This window comes from Fundulus heteroclitus, chromosome 11 (genome assembly GCF_011125445.2).
Source record: "Fundulus heteroclitus isolate FHET01 chromosome 11, MU-UCD_Fhet_4.1, whole genome shotgun sequence".
NCBI lineage: Eukaryota > Metazoa > Chordata > Actinopteri > Cyprinodontiformes > Fundulidae > Fundulus > Fundulus heteroclitus.
The window spans coordinates 33003170-33026652 of record NC_046371.1 but is presented as its reverse complement, the minus strand read 5'-3'; the positions used below and the strand labels follow the sequence as shown (position 1 = coordinate 33026652).

Genomic DNA, 23483 nt, shown 5'->3' with positions numbered 1-23483 from the left:
TAGTAGTTTGTCAAATTGTTCTTTTCAGCAGTGGTGGTTGATATTTGCTGTTTTAGGGACTGGGGGAAAACACCTGACAGAAGGGACGTGTTTATTATCTGAGTCAAATCAGACGCTATGCCAGGTAAAAGCTGTGGGTAGAACATCAAGGCAGCTGGAGGAAGGAACTTAGCTGCTTAATGATCTGCTCTAAAGCTTTTGTGGTTTATTTGGCTGAAATGGACATTTTGTCAGAAGTAGTTCCAGCTGAATACAGCTTTGTGTTGTGGTGTTGATAGGTATGTACAAAGTGATCCTCTAATTTTTAGGATTTTTTCAGTAAAGAAGGTTAGGCAAATTCATTTCAGGCCCTGGTGGAGTGGAGTCGGAAGCCACGGACACAGGAGGATTTGTTAGCCTGTAAACTGTGGAAAATAAGGACACCGAGCATTATTAATGTTTTTCTTGATGATCTCTGAGAAGAAGGATTCCCTTGCATTTTTCAATTGTAAGTTATATCTGTAAAGTCTCTCTTTATACATGTCGTAGTGAACCTGGAGTCTGTCTTTCTCCACCTGCGTTCAGCTTTCCGACATTCCCCTTTTTTCACCTCTAACTGCTGGAGCATTTCTCCAAGGAGATTTTTTCTTCCCGGAAAGAACTTTCACTTTAACTGGAGCAATGCAGTCAATGATGTCTGAGACTTTAGAATGAAAGTTATCTACTAACTCATCTACTGAGTTGCAGCCCAAGGTCGAAGTATTAGAGTATGCTTGAATAAAAGTTTCTGCGGCATTGTCCTTAAAGGTGTGTTTTCTTACGATGTCCCTTTGGCTAAATGAGTCACTGGAAATTATGCTTTCAAAGGTAACAGAAAAGTGATCAGATAGGGCAACATCAGTTACATTGACCTGTGAAATTTTTAGACCTTTAGTGATGATCAAGTCTAAAATATGTCCCTGTTTGTGTGTTGGCTGTTTAACATGTTGAGTTAAACCAAAGTTTCTAAGTGTGTCACACAGTTCTTTTGCCACTTCTGTCTTCAGGGTTGTCAACGTGAAAGTTGACAGTCCGTGATATGACACATATCACAGACAGCAGGTCACTAAAATCATTAAAAAAGTTTGATGTGGACTTAGGAGGCCTGTACACATTCAGAAACAGTTCATACCGGGTCCTTTACCTGGAGAGCCAAATGTTCAAAAGAGTCAAATTTTCCCAAAAACACCTTTTTACACTTTAGTGAATCATTAAACAATGTTGCTACTCCTCCACCTTTCCTTTGCTGTCTTCTCTCACAAAGAAAATTGTAGTTTGGAGGTGTTGACTCCATCAGTATAGCTGCTTCACTAAATTCATGCAGCCATGTTTCTGTTAAAAACATTAAATCAAGATTATTGTCAATAATGAAGTCATTAATTAAAAGCGATTTTCCTGACAGAGATCTAATATTTAATAAACCCAGTTTATATGACTTGGTGGTTGATGATGTCTCTGTGACAGGTTGCATCTGACAGTTTATGACTTTTAAGTATTTGTTCCTGTTCATCCTTTTGTTTTTCTTATTTCTGCCACGTATTATTACAGATATTCCATAATCTCTGGCGAAAGGCCCAGGCTGATGCTGGGAACTGTCATGTCTGATAAATGTGTGGCCAGGGCCCGATCTGTATCACAGCGAAGTTATTTGGAGTTCCTTAGTACCAGAGTGTTCTGTGATACGTAGAGGAGGAGGATCTGAGGCTCTGAGGCCTTTGGAGAATCCTGGTTTATTCACAGCAGAATGGCTATGTGGAGAGGATGTCATCTGTAGGCCAATCTTAAATACTTTGTTCATGTTGTGAGAAAATTCCAGAAAAGGAACTTCTGGGCTTTGTGGAGAAGAAGGGGAGGCGGGTCCGGTCTGGACCAGTGTTCGTGAAGATGGAGGTTCTTGGTCCTCTCTTTGTCCTGCTGAGATCTGGGATGAATCGTCCTGTAGCTCTGACAACGCCTCATTCTGTGTCATCTTTCTGGCCATCTTTATCTTGGCTTGTTCGGGCTGCTCTGGGCTTATCATTTGTTTTGGCACTGGATGTACTTTGTTTTGGAACAAAGCTGATGACGCATGGTTCACAGAATAGAAGATGTTTGAAATCAGCCATTTTGCCCCTGACCTATTTAGAGAGAAACAATCTCTGTTGACCAGATGTCTTCTTTCCCAAAAGATGTTAAAGTTGTCTATGAAGGTTACAGTTGTTTCTTTGCATGTTTTTTTCCAGCCATTTGTTTAGCATCAGAATTCTGGAAAAAAATCTCATCTCCACAATTAACAGGCGCCAGAGGGCCACTAAGAAACACCTTGACATTCAGGCCATCAACAAAGTTCAACAAACAAATGTAATCCTCTTTTAATACTTCTGATTTTCTTATCCGGGTGACGTCCTGCAGGGCTTCAGCTTGTATTATGAGTTTTTCCAAGGTTGGACGTTCTTTCAAGACCCTTGGAAGGTCTGTCTGAAGGATGTCTGTTAAATCAGACACCAGGCCACTGTTCAAATTGTTATAAATCAACACCTCTGTGTTTTTCTTGTTACAGAAATGTTTAATCCCCCTTACAGATCTATTGCATAATATCAGGGTCCTTGGCCCTGTGGCATGTCTTTTCTCTGATGTCTTAGAACGAAAATCGTTGACATACCTCTGATTTTCGTCCTCCTGGGTCACATTTTGGAGCGGAGCGAATCTGTTTAGTAACAGAATTCGAGCATTTCCAGCAGGTTTACTCCTATCATTTGTTTTGAGAACAGCCCGCTGTTGTTTCACTTGTCTTGGGACATCTCTCTGTAGTCTCGGCCAGTTTTCTTTGTCTAGGTGTGGGGTTCGTTGATCCTTTGGTCTTGCACCCAGAGTGGTCCAGGGATACTCCTTTTCCTCAGGGAACTGTTTGTTCGCTGAGTTGCTGGGCTAGTGGTCACCGCTTGGAATCACAGGCAGGGTTGTTTAATTTCCATGCGCGGCGTTTACATTATAATTCACCTCCAGTCGACAGATTTTCAGTTCCATAACAGCTATCTTCTGTAAAAGCTTGTCAAAATCCATTGTGGTGAAGGAAGGCATCTTTTCAAAATCAAAATCAAAAAGTAAGTAAAACAAAATAATTAAAATAACTAAATCCAACTTTCTGTGGTTTAGGTTAAGAGCTAAACAGGAGGTAAAAAGTAAAAGGCAGGAAAATGCAAGCAAGCAGAGAGCAGAGAAAAAAGCGTCCGAACAGGCAGAGAGGCGGAGAGCCCTTGATGAATGAAAAACTCATTTCAAAACAGTTTACTGTTCTTAATTAAGGTTACATAGGTCTAATGTTAAGTTAGCCTTCCCCCACACTTCGCTGCCATTCTTCCTGCAGATGTACTCACCTGGTTTCCATGTCACCATTCACACCTCCACAGTATTCCGGCTCCAAGATTTCTTTGTTCACTGCAGGACGTTTACGTTGCTCTTGTCCTGGTTACATCTTCTTCTAATTGTCTTTGTTGTCAAAACTGCAAATTCCTGATTTTATTATTATTCAATCATCTGACCACTTTCCATCAACTGTCCTGCAGTCCTGTCTGCAATTGGGCCCTAATCGACAAAACATGCCAGCTCGATTACCTAAAACAAATAAAATAACAAAAAAGCACCAAAATGGATTGGGCAAAACATTTTAAGTATATCTTAAGATGAAATCATTCAATTCTGGTATACAAATATTGATATATTTTATTTACACATAAATACTGATATGTGTCAGAGTATTGCGGCTGTTTTCACACAGAAACGTGAAATGGTCATGGGTATTTTCTCACATTGGTGCAATGGAGCAGGACATATGCAAAAATAGTCCCTGCTTGTGGGCTGTCAGGGATGTGTTTAAGACCGTTCTCTACATAATTTTCAACTGGCAAAAGGACATTAAACAAGATACAGAAACAGGAATCTGGATTAATGGCTGGCTGTTCTTTCGGCTCCTTCCCAACGTTGTGCCACACGTGAGCACACAGAGATGGGAATCAGAGAGCCAGCAGCCCAAGGACACTGAGTGATAACTCTGGCTTGTATGCTGAGGCTCCCTATTTGTATAAAACTCCTATACTGTCCCAGTGAACACAGCCGGTCTAAGCTGCTGCAGGTTCATGAGAAGTCGGTAAAGAAAGAAAAAGGGAAAATAAAAGGTAAAGATTTGCTGATATTAGCGGCACCCAGCACTCAGATGGGCTTTGCGGGATTAAGACAGCAGGATATTGAAATACATACCATGGAGGATTTATACATTTCAGTGTATTTGCCAAATAATTACCTTTCAGGTAGCAGTTCATCAAGGTCATATGGATTTTATTAAAGTAGGTATTACTGTGGATTATGTCTTCCATAAAAGCCAGTATGTGACAACTGCAAAGGTCAAGTTTCTGTTTTTCTGCTTTCAAGCTGATTGCAGGTTAATAAACTGATATGATAAACAATAAAATCCATTTGATAAATTTTCTTTGTGGTTAAGGCTTGCATGAACCAATGGGGACTCCTGAGCAGATGCCTGGACCACTTTAACCGACTCCTTTCAATGCGAAGAAAAAGCAGCTCCCCCAGATGACGGAGCTCCTCAAGAGTAAGCCAAGCCATCCTGCAGAGGAAGCTCATTTTGAGCGCTTGTATCTGGGATCTCATTCTTTTGGTCGTGATCCATGTCTCATGGCCATAGCTGAGGATTTGAACGTAGACTGATCAATAAATTAAGAGCTTTGCTTTTTGGTTCAGTTCTTTCTTTACCACAACAGACCAGATCAGCGGCAGCATTACTGCAGATGAAGACGTAGTACATCTCCTATTCCATCCTACCATCACTTGTGAAGAAGACACCAACATCCTTAAACTCCTCCACTTGAGGCTGGCTGACCCCCACCCATGGGGAGCGGTCCACCTTTCTCCAGTCGAGAACTATGAAGTCAGACTTAAAGGAGCTGACTCTCATCCCGTCCACTTCACACTCAGCATCAGCATCAGCATTAGCGTGACGTCTTCCATCCCCACCGGTGTCCACCAGCGGGTCCTCTGGTTGCCACCACGACAGACATCAGATAACCTTCTGACCAAAGCTCCTGGAAGCTGCATCGGCTGTGAAGGTCCTGAACATGGCCCTTTCAGATGTTCCTAATCTCCTTGAGAGAACTTCTTTCTGAGAATTTAATTGAAAATCGCTTGAACAGGTTCCGCCGCTAAACGTTCCCTAGTTCACCCTCACCTCTCTTTTGGGATTACTAGGTCTGGCAGCCTTGCCTGCCACCAGATCCAGGTTGCTACCGGGTAGTAATCTGTCGGTAGCTCTGCACCGTTCTTCACTTGAATGTGTCTCAGACATAATGCTGCATGTCTGATGATGCAATTACAAACTCGATCAACGACCTTTGGCCATATGCGACCTGGTACCAAGTACACTTATTAACCACCTTGTGCCCAAAACATAGGGCTTGTTATGGACATTCTGCACCTTCTACAGAACTCCAATAACAAAACACCACTCAGATTCAGATCGCGGAGGACATTCTTCTAAATCACACCCCTCCATTTACAGTTTTTTAAAATCGCTATGACACCGGTTTTAATACATTTAACAGGTTTCCTAAACTCTTAACGCACCAACACACCTAAAACACACAATTAGCAAAACTGTTAATTTCATGTTCAAATTCACACATCGTAAATTAACTCCAAAACAAATTTTCAAAATACAATACAGTTTTTTTACAATTGCTATGACATATTTTTCAATACTTTTAACAATTTTCCAAAACTCTTAACACAGTTAGCACTACACCCACATGTGTAAGCTATACGATTAACACATTTCTTGTTGCTTTAACACATAATGCATACAATTAACACTATTTTAAAATGCTTAAACTCATTTTACACACCAGCTCAAACAAGACCAAAACAATAGAATTTTACAGCCAAATTTACCAATGCTTTAACACTTTATGTCAGAACAGATAACACCACGTTCTAAACCTAACCTTACAGGCTAAAGTCAAGGTCAACAACTCTTCATATTGAATTGAAACACAAATATATTCCCTGTATTTATTCTATTGCTAATGAGAAACAGCTTATTGAAGTTATGCAATTGTTGAAATCACAGATGATTCCCATCTAGTAAGCACACTCAGGTGTTGAGGTTCTTTACGTAAATGACATGATCATATGTTATAAAAGAGGACTCTTTGGGTTGTTCTTGGCTGTAAAAGGAACAATTTGGAGCAACACAACAAGAAAGAAAGATTTTATTTTTTACAATTGCTATGACAGATTTTTCAAAACTTTTAACAATTTTCCAAAACTCTTAACACAGTTAGCACTACATCCACATGTGTAAGCTATACAATTAACACATTTCTTCTTGCTTTAACCCATAATGCATACAATTAACGCAAATTAAAAATGCTTAAACTCCTTTTACACACCGGCTCAAACAAGACCAAAACAATAGAATTTTACAGCCAAATTTACCAATGCTTTAACACTGTATATCAGAACAGATAACACCACGTTCTAAACCTAACCTTACAGGCTAAAGTCAAGGTGAACAACTCTTCATATTGAATTGAAACACAAATATATTCCCTGTATTTTATTCCATTGCTAATGAGAAACTTCTGATTGAAGTTATGCAGTTGTTGAAATCACAGAGAATTATAAGAAATCTGCCGTAGCAGCCATCTCCATTTTGCTAACCTTTCTTCCACTTTTTCCATTACTCCCTCCCAGTTCATTTTTTCTGTATCTTCATCCCCAAATGTACCCAAAGGTACTTCAAACTCCCTCTTCTCCATTTTAAACCACCTGGAAGACGAGGAAGCCCACCAAGCCAGCTTCCTATTGCTAGAGCCTCACTTTTAGCCCAGTTGACACGAGCAGCGAACAACTTACAAAATGATTTAACAATTCTACTTAAACTATTCACTTCTTCTTGATTTTTAACCATGATAATGACATCATCAGCATACGCTGATAAAATAAAAGACACATTACAACTTGGAAACACCAGCCCCTCAATGTTAAATCTAATTTTTCTTAACAGTGGTTCAATAGACAGAGCGTATAACATTCCAGACAAGGAACAACCTTGTCGAACACCTCTTGTGACTTTAAAAGGTTTACATAAGCAACCATTAATTTTCAGTACACTCTCAATGTTTTCGTATAAAACCATAGTCTTGGCAATAAAGCCGAAGTCGAGACCGAACCTTTCCAACTTTCCAAGGTCTGTTCTCCATCCTCTAACACATATATCTCCTGCACTTCCCTTTATATGTATATATATATATATATATATATATATATATATATATATATATATATATATATATATATATATATATATATATATATGTATATATATATATATGTATATATATATATATATATGTGTATATATATGTATATCTATATCTATCTATATGTCTATATATATATATGTGTGTGTATATCTATCTATATATCTATATGTATATATCTATATATAATATATATATATATATATATATATATATATATCTATATATATATATATATATATGTGTGTGTGTACATACATATATGTGTATATAACCGGGAGGTATCATCTGCCTACTCCGACTTCTTTTATCATTATTATTTTTTTATATATATTCTTATGTTTTTCTCATTTTCTTTTTGATCCACTGTATATAATTGATGCACCCTTTCCTACTCCTGACTATTGAGCCGATGTAACAAGTGAATTTCTCCAATGTGAGATCAATAAAGACTATCTTATCTTATCTTTGCTCTGGTCCTTCTTTGAGCGCCACCACGCATTCTTACTCCTAACCCTCTACCTTGCACCACTCCTCTCCCTTGTCCTGGTACTCGTCTTCCTCACCCTCGTGCAGGCATTTCTTTCTTTCTTTCTTTCTCACATTGTGTTGCCAAGACCAGCCCAAAGAGTCCTCTTTTATAGCATATGATCATGTGATTGAAAGAACATCAGTTCAGTTAGTTTTAGAACGTGGTGTTATCTGTTCTGACATACAGTGTTAAAGCATTGGTAAATTTGGCTGTAAAATTCTATTGTTTTGGTCTTGTTTGAGCCGGTGTGTAAAAGGAGATTAAGAATTTTTAATTTGCATTAATTGTATGCATTATGTGTTAAAGCAAGAAGAAATGTGTTAATCGTATAGCTTACACATGTGGATGTAGTGCTAACTGTGTTAAGAGTTTTGGAAAATTGTTAAAAGTATTGAAAAATCTGTCATAGCAATTGTAAAAAACTGTAACAGGTTTCCTAAACTCTTAACGCACCAACACACCTAAAACACACAATTGGCGAAACTGTTAATTTCATGTTCAAATTCACACATCGTAAGCTAAACTCCAAAACTAATTTTCAAAATACAATACAGTTTTTCTCAAATGCTAAAACACATTTCACAAACGTTTCGTCCATGTTCTCCAATGTCTAAACACAACACCCTTTTCTAAAGCTACATAAACACAACCATACCTTCTCCCTTCAAAACTAAAACTTTCACACCCAAAGAGCAGCTCGAAGTTTTCAAAAATGTAAACACTATACACATCATTACACACTACAGCAAAACAATTGAAAACACAATGCTCAATTTGTGAGAAGGTTATTTGTTTCTTTACTGCCAATGCATATTTTTAGAAACTTTACAATTCTGGATCTTCTTAGAGTTCTGCAGAGGATTGGGCATTTAGATTTGTGAGTTTCATATGAAGGGTATAAATCTATAGTAAATTCTGTACACTACTGTAACACAACTCACTGCAAAAGCAGAATCTTGCACACAACAGTACTCTTGAAAACATGATCAGGGTGTGAAGTTTTTTTTATTAATTTTACAGTATTTACACCACAATCACTGTGCGGCATCATGTCTCTGAGCTGCATCAGGCCACATCACCTCATCCACATCACAGGCTATATTGTCTCTTGCCAGGCACCGTGGGAAAAACGCCGTGGAATGGCGGATCCATCCTTGGTTCTCCACTGGGATGTCAACACACGCCAGCTCCATTGCCCTTAGGAGGTTTTCTCTAGTGTATGGTTGTCTGTCATAAACCTTCCATCTCCACAATGAGAAGAACTCCTCTATAGGGTTCAGGAAAGGGGAGTAGGGTGGCAGACAGACGTTTAAAAAGTGGTTACTGTTGGTGGTGAACCACTCACTGATTTGGTTTGTTGTGTGGAAGCATACATTGTCCCAAATGATCACATAAATGGGATGTTCGGGCCCAGGATGGTGTTGTTGGCGGTCCTGGAGGATATCTTTTAGCTCCTCTAGGAAGGTTAGGAGACGTTGGGTGTTGTAAGACCCAAGAACAGCCTGCCGGTGGACAAGCCCCTCCAAACCCATAGCCGCACAAAGAGTAATATTACCCCCCGTTGGCCAGGAACCTCAGTGATGGCTCTTTGGCCAATGATGTTACGGCCTCTTTGCCTTCGTTTGTGCAGGTTGAAGCCAGCCTCATCCAGGAAGAGGTACTCATGAGGTCTGGCCATCGCGTCCAACTGTAATATCCTCTGTGAAATTGTGAAAGTGCACAAGTGTTCAGAACAACAGTCAATCAGGTAGCATATTACTGTATTGTCCAGAAGTAATGTAGGCCACTGAGCAACACAGTATGTTTACTAACTGTGTTGTGAACATGGATGTATACTTACTTGCACATACTCGTAACGTAGGTCTTTGTGTCGTGCAGAGTTTCGCTCAAAGGGAACCCTATAGACTTGTTTCATCTGCATCTTTGGCACCGGAGAACTCGGTCTATTATGGCCAAGCTGACATCATCAATGCCCTCAAAGTTCACATTATCGTCAATGACTTTGTCTCTGATCTCCCGGAGTCTGATGAGGTTGTTCTAACAAACCTATCCACAATGGGGTTTCTTGTGCCGCTGTAAATATGGCAACCCGCCCACCTCTATGTGGCATTCTTTCAACTCTAAAGAAAGAAACGTGTCGTCAATTGACATGTTTTACAATACAGTAACAACTGATTTGAAACTACTGTAATAGACTACTTTCACAGGCTTGTAAAATTGTATTGTAACAAAGAAAGCAATAGAGTACAATACCTGTTGTGTTGTCTGAATGCCCTGATAATGGTGGCCACGGTGAACCTACTCCGGTTTGGACGGACTCTTAGTCCTGCTTCAGCCATTGTCATGCCATGGACAATGACATGGTCAATGACTGTTGCTCGCATCTTGTCCGTATTGATGGTACGAGGTTGTCTTGCTCTCCCTCCTGGACCTTCTCTTCCTCCCTGGCCTGCTCCTCTTCCTCCTTGGCCAGCTCTTCTCCCTCCTCTGACGCGATTACCTCTTCCCCTGACTCTGCCTTCATCCATTGTGTTTGTTTGGAATCTTCAGCAAACTGTGCACTCTGAACTTGATTTTATACATGTGGTCACAGCATTAGCAACAGGTGTTTTCAATTTTGAGTCGTTGTGTGTAATGAATGACGCCAGGTGTGTTCATTTTGTTCAAATATTGCTGACTGTGGCAAGCATTTTGCATCACATGAGCTTTCATTTGAGAATATGAGCAGAGTTCTTTTGCAAGGAAAAATGTGTTAAGATTTATGTGAACGGAGGATTGTGTTTTGTGAATTGTGTCTTCATGTGAAATGTGTTTAGGATATTGGAAAATGATGGCTAGATTTAGTAAATGTGTTTAGACAACTGGTCATTTGGTTTAGAGGATTGGCTTTTGTGTTTTAGCATTTGAGAAAAACTGTAATACACTAACAAAACACTGCAAACATGTTTTAAAATAAAATAATTATTCAAAACACTAACACATGTTCTCTTTCAACAGGAACATTTAGTCAATCATAACACAATGACAAAACAAACACTATCATCAGCTGAAATTACAGAAACTGCATTATTTTAGATGTGTCAGGTGCATACATACATACATACATACACACACACACATATATATATATATATATATATATATATATATATATATATATATATATATATATATATATATATATATATACTGGAGAGACGTCCCACTCCCCGGCCACTTGGGCCAGCTCCTCCGGGTGAATCCCAAGGCGTTCCCAGGCCAGCCAGTAGACATAGTAACCCCAGCGTGTCCTGGGTCTTCCCCTGGGCCTCCTCCCGGTGGGACTAGCCCGGAACACCTCACCAGGGAGGCGTCCAGGAGGCATCCTAACCAGATGCCCGAGCCACCTCAACTGGCTCCTCTCGACGTGGAGGAGCAGTAGCTCTACTCTGAGTCCTCCCTGGATGACTGAGCTCATCACCCTATCTCTAAGGGACAGCCCAGCCACACTACGGAGAAAACTCATTTCAGCCGCTTGTATCCGGGATCTCGTTCTTTTGGTCACGACCCAAAGTTCGTGACCATAGATGAGGGTAGGAACGTAGATCGACCGGTAAATCGAGAGCCTCGCCTTTTGGCTCAGCTCTCTCTTCACCACAACGGATCGGTACAGCGCCCGCTTCACAGCAGACGCCGCACCAATTCGCCTGTTGATCTCCCGCTCCATCTTCCACTCATTCGTGAACAAGACCCCAAGATACTTGAACTCTTCCACTAGGGACAGCACATCCTCCCCAACCCGGAGGAGGCACTCTACCCTTTTCCGGTTCAAGACCATGGTCTCGGATTTGGAGGCACTGATCCTCATCCCGGCCGCTTCACACTCGGCTGCGAACCGCTCCAGTGAGAGCTGTGGATCACGCCCAGATGAAGCCAATAGGACCACGTCATCCGCGAATAGCAGAGACGCAATCCTAAGGCCACCAAAACGGATCCCCTCAACACCTTGGCTGCGCCTAGAAATTCTGTCCATAAAAGTTATGAACAGAATCGGTGACAAAGGGCAACCTTGGCGGAGTCCAACTCTCACCGGAAACGATTCCGACTTACTTCCGGCAATGCGGACCAGACTCTGACACCGGTCGTACAGAGACCTGACAGCCCTTATTAAAGGGCCCGGTACTCCATACTCCCGGAGTACCCCCCACAGGATCCCTCGGGGGACACGGTCGAATGCCTTCTCCAGATCTACAAAGCACATGTAGACTGGTTGGGCAAACTCCCATGCCCCCTCCAGAATCCTGCTGAGGGTGTAGAGCTGGTTCAGTGTTCCACGGCCAGGTCCATATTTCAAATGTTTTGGCAGAGTTGGAGCCTTTTGCAAACAAAATGTGTAATTCTGACCATTGTTGCGACTGTTTAGTCCTCTGCGTTAACTGTTTTGAAAAATGTGGGTTTTGAGTTGACTGGTGCGTCAAAGCAATCAATAAAAACTGTAAATGCAATGACTGCTGCTGCCCATTATATAGATGCAGAGGCATGTCAAGCATGGATTAGGCATGCAAGAAGATTTTTCCTAGGTGCATCACAAGGGAAAATATTGAGTGTCATGAAGATGAGGCCATGTGGCCTATTCGTCAAGAGAGAAGAGACTAAAAGAGACAGACAGCTCTAGTATCTTCTGTTGGAATATTTCATTTGTAGCCACAATCTGAAAAAAAATAATGAATAATCAATAAAATTTGGATCACAGCATATCTGATTCTGGATCCATTTTTTGCAAGAAGGCAAATTTGACTACAAATGACACTGACATGTAAGCTGCGTACAGTCTTTGGCTACAATGAACCAGCAATGCTGCACTGATTCACATTGAGTGAGGTATTTTGTATTTTGTTGCACCTTGTGTAATAAATTATTGGAAGGGCTCAAACATTTGTGTGCAGGTTGTATTGTTTGAGGGCAAAATTTGCTTTTGGTTCATATTTTAAATGTTTTGGCAGAGTTGGAGCCTTTTGCCCTTTGACCATTGTTGTGACTGTTTAGGCCTCTGCATTAACTGTTTTGAAAAATGTGGGTTTTGAGTTGACTGCATCAAAGCAATCAATAAAAACTGTAAGTGGAGTCTACAGACTAAAACATAGCATTTGCTGAAAAATCAACCCACACAGAGCAGTAATTAGGGCATAACTGTACAAAAAATATATGTGTTTTGCATTTAAGATGAAAATCCCTCTGTAAATATGCTCTATCCAGAACTCCTCAAAATAAACCTTTTCTATCCGATTTTTAATCTGTTAATAAAAAAAAGTCAACATATTGATCAGTTAGAAAAACAATTGTTGTAGCCCTTCTTATAGTGTCTTCTGTTTTGCCAGAGATCTATGTCTATATATCATTGAGGTATGTTAACCTACTAAGAGTATCTATTTTTAGATTAACCAATTACTAAAATAATTGGTAGTTGCAGTCCTATATGTGTGCCACGTAATTTAAGAATAAATACTGCTTTTCTATGACAACAGAATGGAGAACCGGTTGGCTCATGGTTACTATGTGTTACTTCCTTACTATCTGATCAGAGACTTCTCTGAACACTTGGATAACTTTTTCACATTAGCCCTTCCTTGCATGAATTCTTCTGTTTGGCAGATTGATTGATCAACTGATTAAGCAGCTTCTCCACTTTTGTTTTTCTTTGCACATCAGAGCCTAATATTCTGGTTTGGGGAAGCTTTCATCTTCATGAAGGCTGACTTCAGTATAGGCTACTTATTTTTTTACAATATACTCTGGCCTTTTTGTCTTTGTTACTCCTCAAGAGTGATGACAGGTGGGGAGAATGTTTAAAGTTACAACAAAAGCACGCATGCCCACGCCAAAGTCTGTTCTTTCATTAATATTACACAGACATGAAAGGCATAAAAAATGATGCCGTCAAAAGTCTGAGTTTACGTTGCAATTCACAGGAGGATTGGATTCCCTTGAATGGGTGGTTTTCACATAGGTTATTGTGGCTTGTTGCAATATGTAAGGCAAAGGTATTGCTCATACCATCAACAATAGACTCGTCATCCAACACCTGGATATTAAAATCAATTGTGGAATCATGCCATAAACAATTTATCTATTTGCACCTGTCCTTGCAAATAATATATCCTTTTTGGTCAAAGGAACTTTAGACATATGCCTATTTCAAATAACATTTGCCATAATTTACTTTAAAAGTAAAATTAAAACGTAAAATATTATGATACGTTTTACAGGAAAGCATACAGTAGACAGGCTCTTTTAAAAATAAGATTACAACGTTTTGGAGTATTGAAGAAATACTCTGTATTATTATTATTATGATAATGATTTTCCATTCATCTCCTGGTATGTTTTTCTTTTTATGTATTGATTTTGTTAAAACATTGTTCAAAATTATTGTGGATGTATAAAGGGCTATACAAATGAATTACCTGGATTTATTGTTTATACGAATTTGAGAATTAACACATTACTACTTTTACTACTACTACTACTACTACTACTACTACTACTACTACTACTACTGCTATTCAATAAAAAAATAATATTCAGCACCAATTCACAACACATGTAATTTCAAGCCACTTTACAAAGTCAATTCAATGAAACCATCCAGACAAATTGGTTAAAAAGTGTTCTAAGGAAACCCAACAGATTGCATTGAGTCATTGACTTGCAGCATTTATTCCTCCTGGAAGAGCATGTAGACACAGTGGACAGTCGTCTGCATTGTGGTGTTGACTTCGCAACAATCCCTCATACTAGAGCATGCATGTAGCGACAGAGGAGAGGAAAACTCCCCTTCAACAGAAAGAAACCTCCAGCAGAACCAGAACTGGGCTCAGTTTGAACAGCCATCGGCCATAACCCACTGGAGGTTTGAGAAGACAAAGAAAAGGCACGAAAGGCACACAGAAGGACACAATGAGCCAGGAATACTTTCTATGTTAGCAAGGGTAACGACTAGCTCCATAGGTGGCTGTGTCTAGGAAAGAAACACAGACAGGCTCCAAGAATGCTGTCACAGAATGCTAAACAGATTGCCAAGCCAGATATACCTACTATGAAGAGAAAAAGCAGAGAGAACACAAGTTAAAAGTTGAAATAACAGAAATGAATGCAAAATTGGAGAATAGTAGGGGAATTCAGCAGAGTGAGCATAACTATAGAGTCAGCTCAAGATAACCTAAGTGAATCTAACTAGAAACTTTTAAGCCTAGTTTTAGAAGTAGGGGAGCATGATAACTAAAATATACTTTTAGAGACTGGGAGGCAGTTCTCAGAGAGTACCGAGAACTACCAGCAGACCTGCAGTCTGAGAGCAAAGGGCTCTGTTAGGAGCATATGGAGCAATAAAAAAAAAAAAAAAGGAAAATGGCTGGTACTCGTATAGCTCTTTATCAAGTCCTGAGGACCCCAAAGGGCTTTATACACGCTGACAAGCTACATTTGTAGCCACAGAAGACTGACAGCATGCCATACAATCAGCACCACCAGGTCCTCTGACCACAACCAGCAGGAAAAGCAAGTGGAGCGTCTTTCTTATTCACACCTCTAAGACAGCCAGACAAGGCGTCTGAACCAGCAACCCTTTGGTTATAGAACAAATTCCCTAGTGACTGTACAACCATTGCCCCCCAACAGATCTCTGATGGATGATGGAGGATGATTATTAAGCGCTTTATATGTGAGAAGGAGCATTTTAAATTAGATTCTTTATTTGACAGGGAGCCAATAAAAGGGAGCTAAAACAGCAGAAATATGATCTTTCTTTTTAATTTCACCTTCTCAGCTGAAGGTTTTAGCTACATTTTGTGGAAGTCCTGATAGTAAACAATTGTAAACAGTCCAGCCTTGAAGTAACAAATGCATGGACTACTACTCCTACTGATGATGATGATGATGATGATGATGATGATGATGATGATGATGATGATGATGATGACGATAAAGAGGAAGAAATAGGATTTACATTTCATGACCTCTAATTGCAGAATGTAGCCACTAGTCGTCACCCAAGTCCCATTATACTGATTTAGAAGCTGTGACTGCGTTGCGTTGAAGTACTGTCAGTAATACTAGGAATTTGACCTAACGCAAACCAATGAATCACTTCTGCTAAAAAGAAATACGCGTGTATAAAAACAAAACAAAACTTATTTTAAGTCGTTGCCTTAGAGAGAAAATTTATAGATAATGGCAAAAATATATGGAAATTTCTTTTGAGAGATACAAAACGTGGACATTTAGATAACAGTTACACCACATGCTCTTTTTAAAAAAATCTGCTTAACGAGAAAACAACCTAATTAATTTATCCCAAAAATCTTTTTTTATTGTAACAGTGATGAAAGCAGGTGTTAATTGACGAAAAATGTAAGGAGTAGGGGTGTACTGAAATTATGTGCCAAAGTTGCGAGGTAGACCTGAAAGCGGCACGGGTGCTGGCCAACAGGATAACGGTGGACAGGGTGTGTGGGACAATGGCAGATAAACAAACCCTCTATGGCATTACTCTATGGACCTTTAAATACTAATGTTGCGAGTCAGAGAGGATGTACATGACCCCAGTTTTTTTTTACTGTCGACACAGGAGCCGTGGTTGACAGTAAATGACCCCGTTGGCGAAAAGTTAACTATATCAGTAGTGTTCGCGAAGAGGTGAGTTTCATGCAAGTTCTAGCTAGAAAACATAACGGGAAGCTAGCTAACTGTTGCTAAAAGGACGCTTTAGCATCTAGTTGTGCCAACTCTAGAATACCACGCACTTTACTTTATTTACCCACGTAACATTAAAGCTTAAACAATGGCCGAATAGCACTGTGTGAAGGGTTACGCTTGTTAATTAGCTTGTGTAAGTCTCCATCTCTGGAGGCTGAAGCGCCCAGCTGCATCCTAGCATGATTTATTGCTCGAGTAAAGGACAGGTCGCCTGTTAACTTGTTGCTTCGACTCTGCTTTTCTGCTACTCGTTAGGATACGGTTAAAACAACAAGAAGTAATGCACATTAAATAGCCCAGCCCAAATATGGTAAAGACGACTTCACCAAAGAATATAAAACAAATCAAAAAACATAGTCTGCCAGTTTAGTAAGAATAAACTTTTTCTTTAAAGAACAAGAAAACCATTCTGGGCAAGTAATTCCTGAAGATTAAAGCCTTTGTATAAATTCCAAGCAAATCAAAATGTAGTTAAAACTATATTGTCATTTAAAAAAAGACTGATATCATTCTTAATTTGAGTACTCCCCAAGATAACTTGTATTAAAATGAAAGAGTCTATGCTAAAAATAAGAAAAGAAAAAACAAGCAAACCAAATTAACATTATAACAGAAATTATTTTGTTTGGATTGGTTCTAACAATGCAGTATGTCTTTTTACATTCAACATAAATCCCCAGAACATACCAGTTAGATGCCATTTATTTTTTTTAGCTACAAGACCAACTGCAACTAAAACATCAGAGCAATACATGGCTGAAGATGGGCCTCTTCTGGAGGTAGAAACTAGCATTTATCAGAAATATGAATACCCAAAAACACCAGACATGTTTTTTCATTTTGAAGAACAGAAAGGGAAACATGAAAGCGGCCACAGAATTAAAACCAGGACCAGATGTGTATTATCCTCCAAAGCACTAAATGCATGAAAGCAAACAAGGCCCTATTAAACAGACGAGGGTCACAGTCACACAAGTGATAATAGAAGTTTGCTGTATCTGACAGAGGAATTATGAAATTATTCGCCCCACAATTAGCCACTGTGCAAAATTGCATTTACGAATTACACTGCATAACTTCTTCCGTAGTTGATATTAAGGATAGGCTGGTATTAGAATCTCCTGGTGTGATAATACAGTGCATTTTGCACACACAAAAAATAAACAAAAATAAATAAAACACAATCGAGTTGCTTTACATGAAAGCAGAAAAATAATAAACATCCTTCCTGCTCTGAAAATAATCTAACAATAATTATTACAGATATGTATTTGTGCGATGATTTCTTCATCTTGATTTTAATAAATACCTAAGAAACACATCTTCAATAAACCTCAGCTAAATTTTGTTGCAGTCTTCATGTGAGCAAGCTTACTGCTCAGAGTGTTATAACTTTTTTCTTCTTCTTTTTATTGCTATTCTGAACTCTTTTTAAAGTAACACCTAGGCTGATATTGGCTGATTAATACCTTTGGCTGTCCGCTGTGAACGAAAGCCTGCAGCCGGCTGCTTAACAGAGATGCTGCGTGTAGCTTGTCAAAAGGGTTCTAAAGTAGCGTTGCTTTCACGAGAGCTGAATTCACCTCTGTTGAAAACATGGAGTTGCCTCAGTTTAGCCAGCTAAGAGGCAGTGTGCAGCAATAGGTCAAGGGAAAACTCCCGGTACTCATTAAAAAAACCTTGGCAAAGAACTGACAAACTCAATTCATTTGCAGGTATTACATTTTGAGTTGTTAACACAGACAGAAAAATCTAATATTTTGAAAGTGATCGTTACAATCTTACACAGTCTGCAAGTTCTTGGTAATTGGCTGGTTTTCAAGAGGAGAATTTTTTTAGAGCAGAAGGTTTTGTAGCCTTTTTTTATGTGCTATTCATTTGTGTTTGTTTTGCATGTTTTTGTAAAGATTTTCACCAATCGGCTTAGCATGGAGCAATGCCTCAGCCATCCGTGCTTTCCCCATGCTGAATTATTTCCTTTTGCAAATTAATTTGCATCATATTTCCATTTCTCCCACATAGTCTCATCTTTCCGGTGGTCCAGTGCAAAACAATCATGCATGCTGCATGTCTGCTAACCTCCCAGCCATCGCTCACCTGCTCCTCTGTCCTCTTTTGATGCATGCCCATCCTGTGTAGCAATAATAAAAAATACTCATCCCTGCTAGCATGTTGTACTGTGAATGAGGCAGCATGAGAGAAGACGGGGATAACCGTTTGGCACTGTCGTCCAAGAGGTCATGCCAGAGCCAGGCGGACTACAGGCGGGAGCTGGAGAGGCTGCGAGCTGACTTGGTGGCAGAGAAGATCCAAACGCTGTGGGCCTGTGGGCAGCTTGGCACGGAGCTTCGGTGCCTACGAGAGGAAGCTGAGCTGGAACATGAACGGGCCGTGAGGGAGCTAGCAGCCAGGCGTTTTTGCCTGACGGCCCGCACCCGAAGTAGACACCTTCCGGCTAAAGAGGGGAGGATTAAAAACAGAGGGCAACACATCAAGGTGCAGTCCACCAGGGAAACGGGCTTTCATCTCGATAGTGGACAATCGAAGCTGGAGCAGTTGCTGCTCACGCTGCATGAGACGATAAATGGGAAGCAGGCAGGTTATCAGCTTCATCACGGGCAAGAATTTGAGCTAGAAAAGGCCATCTTCCTCTGCCGCCTTCTAGAAGCTCATGGGAGGCTGTTGCTGGGTACTCGGAGTTTGAGATCAAGCAGCTACGTGGCAAATAAATTCACAAAGAAGCCAGTCTGGAACAACGGTTGTAATCCCTGTCACTCAGCACCACTACTAAACTGCTCCAGAACCCAGAGAGATTTGCCCTCGTCCAACAGAAAGTCCAAACCTGCCCAGAAGAGGCCGCTTTCCAGCAGCGGCTTAGAGATCGCCAGGCCATGCACCTCTGCTGCAGCCAGGGGTGCCTGTCAGATAAGAGCTCACCGCCACAACACCACCCGCTCAGTTCAGGACAACCATCCACCCTGTTGTGCTGAGACTACCTCATCAGACGAGTCATCCTCTACCAAATGCATGAAAGGAAACATGGAGGTGAGTGTATGAAACTTTCTACATTAAGATAAGATAAGATAAGATAAGATAGTCTTTATTGATCTCACAATGGAGAAATTCACTCGTCACATCGGCTCAAACAAGAAGGTGCAGAGTAGGGAAGGTGCATTCAATTATATACAGTGAATCTTCATATATACAATGGATCAGAAAGAATACCAAAAAAATACAAAAAGGAAATAGGAATGGGCATATGATGTCTCATTTACATTCTTAGTGGTCTATATATATATATAAACATATCTATATACTTAAATATATACATATATCTATGCGCCTACTTACATACGCACCTACGCGTATGTATGTGCATATACATTGTATACATTTGTACATACATACATACATACATACATACATGTGGGCTGACTTATGTTCAGGTGATGATAGCAGCAGAAGTCACTACATCAGGATTATTGCACGGGTTGTAGGACAGTGTATTAAATAGATTATTGCACCTTGGTTATTGCACATTAATTGTTACAGTTATGGTCACAGTTGCAGTTACAGTGCAGCATTGTAAAATCTTATTGCAGCAGGAATAAATGACCTCCGGTAGCGCTCCTTTTTACAGACAGGATGTCTAAGTCTTGCACTGAAGGAGCTGCTCAGCTCCTCTACAGTCTGGTGCAGCGGGTGGAAGGTGTTGTCCATGATGGATGTGAACTTGGACAACACCCTCCTCTCAGCTACTTCCTCCACAGAGTCTAGAGGGCAGCCCAGGACAGAAGTGGCCTTCCTCACCAGCTTGTTCAGTCTCTTTCTGTCCCGCTCTGCACTGCCAGGAGCCCAGCAGACGACAGCGTAGAGGAGGGCTGAGGCCACCACAGAGTCATAAAAAGTTTTTAGCAGAGGACGGCTCACTCCAAAGGACCTCAGCCTCCTCAGGAGGTGGAGCCGGCTCTGGCCCTTCTTATACAGGGCGTCGGTGTTATGTGTCCAGTCCAGCTTATTGTTGACGTGAACACCCAGGTATTTGAAACTCTCCACAGTTTCAATATCCTCCCCCTGGATGTTCACAGGTGAGTGAGGTGGGGGTCTTCTCCTGAAGTCGATCACCATCTCCTTGGTCTTACTGGTGTTTAAGCACAGATGGTTCTTCTCACACCAGTCCACAAAGTCCATGATGACCGACCGGTACTCCAGCTCGTTCCCCTCAGACACACAGCCCACAATGGCCGAGTCGTCAGAGAACTTCTGAAGGTGGCAGCTGTCCGTGTTGTAGGTGAAGTCCGAGGTGTAGAGGGTGAAGAGAAACGGAGACAGGACGGTGCCCTGGGGCGCCCCGGTGCTGCAGAGTGCCACCTCTGACTGACAGCCGTGCAGCCGCACGTACTGAGGGCGGTCAGTGAGGTAGTCCATGGTCCAGTCAGCCAGATGTTTGTCCACCCCAGCGTCCTCCAGCTTCCCCCTCAGTAGCACCGGTCTGATGGTGTTGAAAGCGCTGGAGAAGTCAAAGAACATGACTCTCACAGCGCTCCCGGTGGTCTCCAGGTGGGTTAGCGCCCGCTGCAGCAGGTAGATGATGGCATCCTCTACTCCGATGTTGGGCTGGTAGGCAAACTGCAGCGGGTCCAGGGTGGGGCTCACCACAGTGCGCAGGTGAGCTAGGATGAGGCGCTCCATGGTCTTCATCAGGTGGGAGGTGAGGGAGACTGGTCTGAAGTCGGCCGGTTCCCTGGCGTGCGGTGTTTTGGGAGCCGGTACCACACAGGAGGTCTTCCACAGGGTGGGCACCACCCCCAGGCTGAGGCTCAGGTTGTAGATGTAGCTGAGGACCTCACAGAGCTCATCTGCACAGGTCCTCAGCAGCCTGGGGGGGATGCCGTCCGGTCCTGAGGCTTTCCTTTGTTTCAGCCTCGTCAGCACCCGCTCATGTTGTCCGGGTGCATTGTCCCTAAAAACTGAATGCATAGAGACTATCATGATTTGGCACTGTGTGTCTTTGAGCATGTGAATGTCAAAAGTGGACTTTTGTCTACCACACATTAAAGAGAAATCCATCTGTACAAAAGCATACAGAATAAAATGTTCCTTTCGATTGTTAATCAAAGCTGGAAGAATTGATGAGCGAATCGCAGGAGAAATTAACACGCCAGTCAAAGATGCAAGAGGTTCTCGCCCTAACGCTGTGTTTTCATTAGCCCCATTTCCACTACCCTTGTTAAACCGATCCATGCCGGGCTCGGTCCGGGCTTGGATGAATTAACCAAGCCGAGCTTGGTTTTGACGACCGTTTACACATCACGCTATCTCGGTTCCTTGGTTTCCTTGCCTCCTAGTGACGATCTGCGGTACTACTGCTCTCTGGGATTGAAGGCGGGACCAAGCAAATCAAAATGGCGGCGCCTGTAACATTCAGGCAGTTATGCTTGGTTTTAATTGTGATACGTCGTTGTTTGCGGAGAGTCAGGTGAAGACAGCAACTTTTGGTGAATTTACTTGACAGAGTCGGCTTTTGGGAAATGGATAAGACAAACGAACATCTAATAAGGATTTAAAGACGCAGGAAACAACAGACGCTGAGGTTCATCACACTACTAAGCAGAATCATCACTGGAAATCGTGTGTCACAGTAGGGAAGCTAGTATTTTTATGAATGTCTGAAATGTCAGCTGACCGCACGGAGATGACACGGCCTGCTCATGCGCTGTTTGTTATTAGAGAACCGGGCCGGATATTGCTTTATACCCGGCTGTGCTTTAAAGTTTTTCACAAGTGTATCCGTGATCAGCCTCTCCAGAACCAGTAACTGCATACAGATCAGAAAAGCCAGGCATGTTTTCCCTCCGTTTCATACTTATGCATTACTTTGTGTTGCTCTGTCGTTACATTATATGCAAATAAAACACTTTTTGTGTCGTAAAACGGCAAAAAGTTAAAGGGTTGGATATTTTTGGAAGCCACCGTGTCGACTGTCTTAAGTTTTACTTTGTGTCGTCAGGAATTCATAAATGCTTTCAATTGGGAGATCTAAAAGGATTTCATTCAACTGGAAGATGACTGATGTGGTAATTAGTGAAATCTGTGTCTGTGTGCAGAGAGCAGGGAGATGGTGGGTGTTAAATGGGGCTGTGTTATATTTGAGTGGCAGAAGTGGGTCAGCATGCTTTGGATTATGTTAGAAAAGAGAGAATTCCGCGTTTCATCAAAACTTGAACCATTTCTAAAACTGCAGAAGCATTTAACTCAACAGTCACTGCTGTTTAACGTTTCTGAATAGCTCATTCCAAAAAAGAAATGTAAAAAACAAATATGGCGTGTAGTTTTTAATCATAAAAATAGCTTTATTGGCTAATATGTCTTGACGCTTAGCTGAAATCCATTAAAAAAGCAGGCCCTGTTTCTCTGTGAAGTTTCATGTCTGTTTTGGAGCGACACCTGCCTCATCAGTCTGTCAAGGCGGCTTTGGGAAAACGTGTTTGAGTGGCAGGACGTCGATGGCGCAGATCGTGACGGGCCTGAATATAGCTCCTCTCTGTCCACGCACGCAGCGCCTGTGGACTGATGCTCACTGGAAAATGCTGACTAGAACCCTGTCTGTTTTATGCATTAACCAGTTTTAGCAGCGCATAACCCGAGTTGCTGCTGCGAGTGCTGTTACCACTCAGGCAGTAAATGTAAACAGCAGAGTGTGTTCACAGCAGCCTTGTTTTCTACCTTATGGGTTATAAAACCGGGTTCCTGTGGGTAAGCTGTTATGAATAATGAAATAGTCGGCAGCGAGGAAATGTTTTCCCGGAGAAAAAACAAAAGACTTGTGTGTCTCCTGTGTGCAGTTTATATAAACGTTAATGTCCTGCTCCACCTTTTCACATTGCTTG

At 41.2% G+C, this 23483-nt stretch overlaps 1 protein-coding gene across 1 annotated transcript in view; it reads left to right on the top strand.

The window, feature by feature from the left end:
• Nucleotides 1-16410: 16410 nt before the first annotated feature.
• The window catches only part of LOC105916571 (RIMS-binding protein 2), a gene marked incomplete in the record, with an annotated part of 143274 nt that continues 136201 nt past the window's right edge, over nt 16411-23483 (top strand). Inside the window, 2 exon segments of the mRNA XM_036143407.1 lie at nt 16411-16533; nt 18616-19638. Of these exon segments, the coding sequence (XP_035999300.1) occupies nt 18787-19638 (852 nt within the window).